Source organism: Otolemur garnettii, unplaced genomic scaffold (genome assembly GCF_000181295.1).
Source record: "Otolemur garnettii isolate 467f Iridium unplaced genomic scaffold, OtoGar3 scaffold00013, whole genome shotgun sequence".
Taxonomy (NCBI): domain Eukaryota; kingdom Metazoa; phylum Chordata; class Mammalia; order Primates; family Galagidae; genus Otolemur; species Otolemur garnettii.
The window spans coordinates 22,850,327-22,859,523 of record NW_003852408.1 but is presented as its reverse complement, the minus strand read 5'-3'; the positions used below and the strand labels follow the sequence as shown (position 1 = coordinate 22,859,523).

The 9,197-nt window shown below is 36.6% G+C and overlaps 1 protein-coding gene across 6 annotated transcripts in view; it reads left to right on the top strand.

Moving 5' to 3' along the window:
* The window catches only part of PIKFYVE (phosphoinositide kinase, FYVE-type zinc finger containing), a 96,623-nt gene extending 88,863 nt beyond the window's left edge, over positions 1-7,760 (top strand). For all 6 annotated transcript variants that reach the window (XM_003784988.3, XM_023510416.1, XM_023510417.1 and 3 more), the window contains 6 exons: positions 220-396; positions 1,161-1,264; positions 2,003-2,131; positions 3,234-3,495; positions 4,063-4,137; positions 4,668-7,760. In XM_003784988.3, the coding sequence (XP_003785036.1) occupies positions 220-396; positions 1,161-1,264; positions 2,003-2,131; positions 3,234-3,495; positions 4,063-4,137; positions 4,668-4,783 (863 nt within the window). In that variant the 3' untranslated portion in view covers positions 4,784-7,760. The remainder of the gene's footprint in view (positions 1-219; positions 397-1,160; positions 1,265-2,002; positions 2,132-3,233; positions 3,496-4,062; positions 4,138-4,667) is intronic.
* The last annotated feature ends 1,437 nt before the right edge of the window (positions 7,761-9,197 follow it).

The window sequence follows — 9,197 nt, the reverse complement described above, 5'->3', positions numbered from 1 at the left end:
AAATATTGTAAGGGTGGTTGTAAGAGTTCTTTGATTTACCTTGAGGATTACCTTGAAGAATTGTGATAAATGGGGATTTAGACTTAAAATGAAAAATACTATCATGGAGAAACTGAAATAGTTGCATTTGGCCAGGGCTGGGGGTAGTGGGGAGAAGGAAAAGATATTTCCTGATTTCACAAAAGCTTAAAAAAAAACAAAAAAAACTTCTGTTTATAGAATTTTCTGATGCTAATGCAAAATTTTACTGTCGGCTCTACTATGCGGGAGAGTTTCATAAGATGCGTGAAGTGATTCTAGGCAGCAGCGAGGAGGATTTCATTCGTTCCCTTTCCCACTCGTCACTCTGGCAGGCCCGAGGAGGCAAATCAGGAGCTGTCTTCTATGCGACTGAAGGTAAGCTTTTTCAATCATTTACTAATTAAGCAATTTCCATATTTTCTCAGATAATTTATGAATCACTTGAACTGAGGTAGTATGGTATCATCTATTGGCAAACAAAGTTTTTTGTTTCTCTTATGCTTTGAAAAGATGTAATAAAATTAATAAAAGAATATACATGTACTATGTTTGTAATGAGACTTAGGTGCTGATTAAGTTCTTATTAAACTCTTTCCAATAAAAAATAACAGAGAACATCTAGAAAACACAAAAGGATACCTCAGGACTGGTAAGAGAAAGGTAAAAATAGAAATATTTAACATCAAAATAGAAAGGCCAAGTTCTTAACCTGTAGGGTTTACAGAATATCACAACCATTTGTACTTCACATCCCATTTTCTATGCCCACTGAAAATGTGATTGAGAAAATGCAACAGAAGGGATGTTGCGTGATGAGAACTTTCATAACTATGACTTACTGAATTATTACAGAGGAGTTCATAAAGTTTTCTTTAGTAGCTCTAAAAAGCAGGTTGTCTAGCAATGCATTTAGGTATGATATTGTTAAAAGTAGAGGGTTCTTGACTGTACAAATCCTCAGGATCCCTTCTGGCATTTCGGGTACCTGAGAATTACTCTCTGATCCAAATTTTCACTGTGACATAAGAAATATCCTTAAAATCATAAGGCAACCAAATAATTTGAGATCTTTGGAATAATGTATTGTGGATTACAGTATATTTGTGATGAAATAAACGCTTGAAATTTCTGCCTTTTAGATGATAGATTCATTTTGAAGCAAATGCCTCGTCTGGAAGTCCAGTCTTTCCTCGATTTTGCACCACACTACTTCAATTATATTACAAATGCTGTTCAACAAAAGGTAGAAATCCCAAACCCCGGTCCATAATCAGAGTTTACTGGGCGTATGCACATCCCGAGGGTTAGTCCTAATGGCAGTTTTCTATTGAGGTAAGATACGAACAGGACTTGACTGGATCTCTCTTGTGCTGTTGAGGTGTGATAGAATGCAGAGATTTCAAACTGAAATTGTCTTATCTTTGCTGTTCAGGAGCCAAATGATCTTGAACAAGTTGCTTTTTACTAGTATGTAAATAAAAATCAACTTAAGACATCAATACTGGATGAAATTAGCTACACATTCAGTAATTGGTAATTTTGCTAAGACAGAAATTTGAAATACGTGTTGAGAAATGAGGAATGCCTTCTATTGCTACATGGCCAATGGCCCAGATTTGCTCACTTATCATTGAGCAGTGACCTCACCTTCTGTAAGATATGAAGGAGTTATATAGAGTTTTTCTTTAAAGTTATTTATTTTTATTGTTATTGGAGGAAATTACATGTTATAATTAAGTTTTTGAAATTTGAACAACTGAAGGATTATCCCATGGAAGAATGTTACTCTGATATTTTTTATTGGCATTGCTGCAATATGCATTTCTGAAATTCAGGGGTGTGAGTTTTTTTTTAAGGTCCTCTAGAGTTGATCATATCTGTAAAAAATAATGTTCAGACATTATGTAGATAGTCCAGGTATGAGTAATAAATTATACAAAGCTCTTTTTGATAAGAGTTTACTTTGATCTTTTCTTATTAGAGGCCCACTGCATTGGCCAAAATTCTTGGTGTTTACAGAATTGGTTATAAGAACTCTCAGAACAACACTGAGAAGAAGTTAGACCTTCTTGTCATGGAAAATCTTTTCTATGGGAGAAAGATGGCACAGGTAAGGATATTGAACTGTGTGAAGTATTTGGCTACTAGAACCCTTTGTCCTTTTGGTTTTTAAGTGTAGTAAATCAGAGTAATATTTTGTACTAATGATGTAACTTTGGTTACTAGGCCAAATTTAACTTTTGACTTCTTGAGCCTTGGAGGAAAGAATAAAGAGGAATTATTGATATGGATTGGTCTTAAAATTTAACATATCCAATATTCTAGAATCACAGAATTGGTAAAAATGAAAAGGTAGATCTACTTAACCCATCTTAGTTTTAAAGATTAAGGCACTGAGGCCTAGAGAAATAAGTACTTTAAGAAAGTCACTCACTATTCCTAGAACTCAGATTGGTGTAGATTCTAGAATAGTGCTTTGCAAAGTGCTGGTCTTTAAACTGTTTTTAGTATGGGATGAGATAAGCAGCTTCTGCTAGATTATAATTCAATATGCTGGTTTCATCATTGAGAGGACCTTGCTATGAGAAAAACATCAGCTGAATTAAACAGAGTACTTAAAGATATAATTGATTTACATTCTGGCCGTAGTTCCCTAACATCAGTGTGAGCCAGGGGCAACTGACCAGTACTGGTCTGTGGAATACACTCCAGGTTGTGCTGGTCATATTGTATAACTCAAGTCTCCTGATCTTTGAGTACTTTGCTTTTCCCACCACCCAAATATTCCTGGAATAATGCTGTTACTTCTCTATTTTCATTGTAAGAGTTTAGTGTCAAAACTTTGTTTACTAAGACTGTTTGCATCTCTTTTTTAAAAAATGTTGCTTTATGATCAAGGAATATATTTTTGTAATGACTTGTTAATGCATTTCAAAGTTGGTTAAATTGGCCGGTGTATTTCTGAACTGTTTGAGTAATTGAATACCTAGGTATTAATTACATATGATCTAATTATATTACCATGTATTTTATATATTATACAATTATATCAGCATGTGTTTAATGACTTGTTATAAAAATTATGATTGAATTGTAAAGTTAAACAGGTATGTAATGATAGTGACCACAAGAGTCTTTCTGCCTTTTAAATTTATAAAATTGATTAACCATTTTGTCAGCTCACACTGACACAAAGATTTTCTTTCTGTTAGGTTTTTGATTTGAAGGGCTCACTTAGGAATCGAAATGTAAAAACTGACACTGGGAAAGAGAGTTGTGATGTGGTCTTGCTGGATGAAAATCTCCTAAAGATGGTTCGAGACAATCCCCTGTATATTCGTTCTCATTCCAAAGCTGTGCTCAGAACCTCCATCCATAGTGACGCCCATTTCCTTTCTAGCCACCTCATTATAGATTATTCTTTGCTGGTTGGGCGAGATGATACTAGCAATGAGCTAGTAGTTGGGATTATAGGTAAGTCGTTAAGTGTACCTTACTTACAGTTCATGATTGAATCTAGAATAAAACTTACAGATTCTCTCGAACCTGGCTTAGCAATAGCTCATTGACTGTTTTTACAAACTTTCATTTGAAATTTCAAAAATAATGGTTTTTCATTCTAGTCCCTTCTATTCACCTTCCTCATTTCTGTTTTCATGATCTTTACCAAAAATGTGAATTTAAAAAGTTACTATTAGCAGGATGTAGCAGCACGTATGTTTAGTCCTAGCTATGGGGGAGGCTGAGTTGGGAAGATCACTTTAGCCTAGGAGTTTGAGGTTACAGTTAGCTACAGTGATGCCCCTGCACTCTAGCCTAGGCAACAGAGGGAGGCTCAGTCTCAAAGAAAAAAAAAAAGTCACTAATAAATGAGGCCCTTTGTGATTGTTAGAGGGATTGAACAAATTAACATGGGGGAATCCCTGAGAATAGCACCTGACACATCATCAGCACTCAGGGAAAGTTGACCATGTCAGGCATAGTAGTGATAGTCGTTTGCACAGTTTCATTGCTGATTCCACCTGCGTCCTCTACCCTCAGATTATATTCGAACATTTACATGGGACAAAAAGCTTGAGATGGTTGTGAAGTCAACAGGAATTTTAGGAGGACAAGGTGAGCAGAATTTTTGTTTTGTTTGCTCTTTAAAGTGTTCTCATGTATTTATTATCAGTTAAAATTTTAAACATGGATGCTTTTTTTTTTTATAGTTCTAAAACACAAGTGACTATCTCTTATTTCATCATTATGCACCAAATAATAATAGGGGAAATTCTACAGGGGGAAATACTGGGTATAAATTTGTGTTAAAATGGCGGAGGTTCTCAGAATTGAAGGTTAAAGCATAAAGCCAGAGGTTCTGAATAAGAAGTTGTTTTTAGCCCTTGAGACTCTCTGCATTTTTCTAAGCATTGCTAGTCTCATGTATACTTTTAAACATCTCTCATCTGTAGGAAAAAGCTAGCCTTTTAAAATAGAAACTCCTATCAGGCAAGACCCTATCCCATGGCATGTGAGATAACCCTGTCTCACTGAAACTGCTCTGGTTGTCTGTGTCTTTATTGGCATTTGTATGAAAGAACATAGTCGGTTGCCCAGTCAGTTATATAACAGCTTCTTTTCCCTTTTCTCTTTCATAATCTTAGGCAAAATGCCAACTGTGGTCTCACCAGAACTGTACAGGACTAGGTTTTGTGAAGCAATGGACAAATATTTCCTGATGGTACCAGACCACTGGACAGGCCTGGGTCTAAATTGCTGAAATCAATCAATCAAGCACGTATTTTGAAATGGATGATGAAAGAAAAGAAGGCAGGAGCAAAGGACCAAAAATAAGCTACGTGTTTTCTTTATCATATTCACCTTTGCAAAAAGACTTCTAAGTTCTGTGGCTCTTGAGACTGTCTGTGGTCGAAGTATAAAAATTCTGTGGATTTGCACTTTGTTTTTTGATACCTGTAGATTAGCTGTCTGCAGGTTGGGAAGTTGCATGCAAATTTTTTCATTGAAGACTTCAAAGGGCTAAGGTTAGAGATAAGTAGATAAGAGCAAAAAAATGGGGTTGTCATATTTGCTAACTTTAATAGTTTTAAGAAGAAGCATTGTCTCATAGATTGTGACTTTCTTGGCATCATATTTGACATATTCTTGGAAAAACATTTGTAGAGCTGTTGAATTTTGTGTGTGTGTGTGTGTTTATGTAATAATTTAATATTGCCTATTATCAGAATTTCTGAAACCTTTAGAAAAATTATGATTTATTCCACTAATGACCATTTAAACAGGTTGGCCCTTACTGTTTTATTAAGGGATTTGACTTAAACTGGGATTCCTATAAGGTTCTTTATTTTCCCAGCTTAACTTGGTTTTGAATGTGTTTGGTATTTTTAAAATTCTGTCTTCTTGGTGGGTGACAGAAAGCTTGTAGCCATTAACTTTAAGCCTTTCTTTGGAGCTATTTTTTAAGCTTGTTTAAACCTTTTGTGTAATTAATATATTAAATTTTATTTACCTGCATATGCTCATATTCTAGGTTTTTCCCCCATTATCAGGGAAACATGGTTATTATTAGTAAATTAGTCTGCAGTAACTAAATCCTTAAAGGAAGAAGTCATCAAGAAGTTTCTTTTAATATCAAAAAGGGATTAGGCCCAAAAAAATGGGTGAGAAGGAAAGACTTGCTTGTTTTTTATAGTGGTAAAATATCTGTAAAATTAAAAAATTTCTGGTGTGGACATCTTCTTTTTTCTAACTTTCTACACACTAGCTAGTTCCAATGACTGATAAATAATATTATTCTTAGTAAGGACTTTCTTGTTGAATAGTCAGCATTTTTGTTTGTTTTAAAAAGTGATGAAAAGGACTAAACTATCTTTGAGGAGATACTGTAACCCTAGAACATTTCTTCTTGGCTTCTTTCTGTAACAAAGATAATTTGAGGATTTAAGTTTTAAAGATTGTACTCTTTCCAGACTGCATGTAATAGCACATCAGTTTTCACATAATAAGAATAAGATGTCTGGATAAGTTCAGTTATAGGAAGTACATGAAGTAGGAACATTTTGGAAAGTTTGTTTTAGAGAAGAAGGCAATGGTTTGACTTTTCTGCTTATTAAAAATATGGTTTGTTTGGGGGTAAAAGCTGGAAACAAATTGACCAAGTATTTATGACTGATCTGTTAAGTCTCTCCCGACCTCTTTTTAAAAACATGTGTATGTGCCTTTTGAAGAAACACAAAATACTGATGATTTTAGTTTTGATATCAAAGACTAGGAAAGGAGTTGTACAGAGGTTAAAGATATGTGGAACATTTTTAACTTCATTTTTGTACAGGAACAATGGATTTTGTGTCTGATTTGAAATGCTAATATTGCTTTGTCTTCTCTGTTCGTTTTTTTCCCCAGTCAGCATAGTTGGGATTATTTATCCTGTTCATTTCCTGTAAATCCCCCCACCCCCCGTCATGAGCACCTAAAGTACATAGTACATGATGTCTATCCCCAGTTATAAGCAAATTGTTTGTTTTTGTAGTTTCTGTACTATGTGCATAGCAAGGATACTTCATAGGAATGGCTCTTGACAATAATGTGTCATGTTGAGTTTGTTTTCCTTGCCCTTGACTTGAAAAACTATATTTTAAAATACTGCTGCCTTGTAGGTAATTTTGTGGTTAAAAAATTCCAATGTAATATATTCTGAACAATAGTTATAATACAAGGGCAATCTTTACTTTTAAAATTAATGTCTGGACTGTGTTAATGAAGGAGGAATATCCGATTTAACCATTTGTTTTGAGTGGTAGAACTGTATGCCTGGCTTCTTGCCGCTTTTACTTAGACTACTTCTCTCTTGCTCTCTCTATAAGATGTTTCAAATATTGCGCTTCTCAGTGTTAAACATTGACTATTTTCCTTTCTTGAATTCCCTTTCAAGGCCTAGAAAATACTAATGTTGAAACGTTAGGAATGAGGAAGAAATCTTAATAAATACTTCCTTTCTTAGAGTGTAGTATGAAATCTTGAGAATAATTGTGAGTAGCAAGAGAAAACTATGTTAATGTAATGCTTTATATAAAACATCTTTTTTGTAAATGTGAAGCTTTTCAGTGCCATTGACACTTATTTTAAAAAATTGAGTTAGTGTTTTCTTACTGCAGCTTAAGAAAAATACTGAGAATAAGCTGTTGCAAGTCCTTTTGTAGTCTGTTGAATACTTTAAATTTATAGCTATCCAAAATTTCCTACTACAAAATGTCTTACAATTTTTTTTCCATGATTTAGCAGTGAGTGGTTTTCTAGTTCTGGCTTTTATTGGGTAATGTAAATAGGATTAGCTTGGCATCAACTTTTGTGACAGTCCGTCGCCAGCAGCTTCTTGGCAGTTTACTCTTTAGCACAGGGCTGCCAACAAAAGTATAGAAAAAGTTTGCTGAGCTTGAAGAGTGAAAACTATTGTGAATGAGCCTGATAGTGAAACAGATCGGGCATTTCTTTTAAGTATTAACATACTGACTTACACAGTATTCAAACCATCTAGTGCATTTTTTTTTGTAACATAGGCACAGTGTATTATAGAAAAAATAAAAATTTACAATCATTAGCAGTTTTATTAGGACTGCTGTGTCAGTTTTGTAAAAGAAATGTACATTACGTCTTTTGACAGGTTGAATTTTAAACTAGAGAAACGACATTGTAAATCATAACAGCCTCTTAATTTAATATGAAAAAACAATATTGAACGTACTTATTGTATTATATTGTATATATTTCTCTACTTTGGGTCCTGCTGTTTTATATGATTGACATGTTATTTAAAAGATAACTGCCTTGACTTTTTGGAGACTTGTACTGTAAATAAGACTGACAATAAACTAAGACTCTAGTTACCCCTCTTAGTTTTGAATCTGTTTGTGGAAATTAACAACAAAAGAAAATGAATGGAATTTGGAGCTCAAGCCTAGTCCTTGGCCTGCGGGTTCGGCCTTCGCTTCTTTCTGTTCATTCTCTTTGTTTTTCCTAGAAGAAAATATGAATGAATCTTTCACGTAAACCGCAGTTCAGGTCGGCCAATGGCGGGCAGGGCTGTGTTAATGCTTTCCGGTCTTTCCTCTGTTTTCCCTTTCCTGATAGGGCACTTGAGGAAGTCCTGTCCTTTTCCTATTTGCAATTGGCTGAATTGCGGGGATGTGGGGTGGGGCTGTGGGCTGTAGTCTCTCTGGAGAATTGTGACCAGGTCTTTAGTTACCTGTGGCCGCTGTGGACAAAAGGCCATGCTGCCCACTGCCTCCCTGGATTTACGGGCGAAAGGACAGTGGCTGGGCAGAGGCTGCGACAGGTGACGGGAAGGTCGCAGACTGGCGGGGCGGCACCTCCCGCTCACTGCCTCTGTTTTTCCTTGTAGGGCGGAACACACTGAGGGAGGTCTCAGTGTCTGGTCACCTGGAAGTCTGCTGTGTCGGAAGTTAATTATCTTATAAGATTCCTGGGTCTATGCTTAAGGAAACTAGAAATTTTTCAAAAATGATCTTTTGCCCCATTATTACATTTTTATATTTTGAAGCAGTTCATGGCCGTTTTTGTGCTTTGGCGGCATTTTTTGTACCATAAATGGAAACATTCTTTGACTGGGTAAGAAAAGCAGCCCAGCTCTTAGTGAACAGCCGCCACGGGAACCTTTACTGATCCCTTAAAAACATTCGGCAAAGTGACCCTTGACCTCCTTAAGCCCCTCATTGCCTCCTTCCCCAGCAGCTGGGAGGAGGGCCCCATACTCCTCTCAGGTCATCTGATCTGGAGGCCCTTTGAAGCTGACTCCGACTTCCTCTCTTCTGAGGTCCATTCCGGGAGGGATGGTGCCGAACTGCGAACTCTTGGCTTTATCTGCACGGAGCCCCAAGACTAAGGTCTGGCTGAAGCCCGGGAACTTGCCACCCTCTCCGCTCGTCTTCCTGTCCAGGGTTGGAGGACTCTGGCTCATCCAGCCTTCTGCTGAAGCGTAGCACCCCCACCTTGCCATGGTGGAGACGGCATCGGGAAGCAGCCCTGGGTTGCTGCCACTAGCAGGCCTTTTCTCTGATGAAGATGAAAAACCAGCAGCTGCAGCATTTGTGGTGCCAGTTTTGCACTGGCCATCCTCTTGTTGGCATTGGCCAGGCTGGCGTCAGCTTTACAGAATG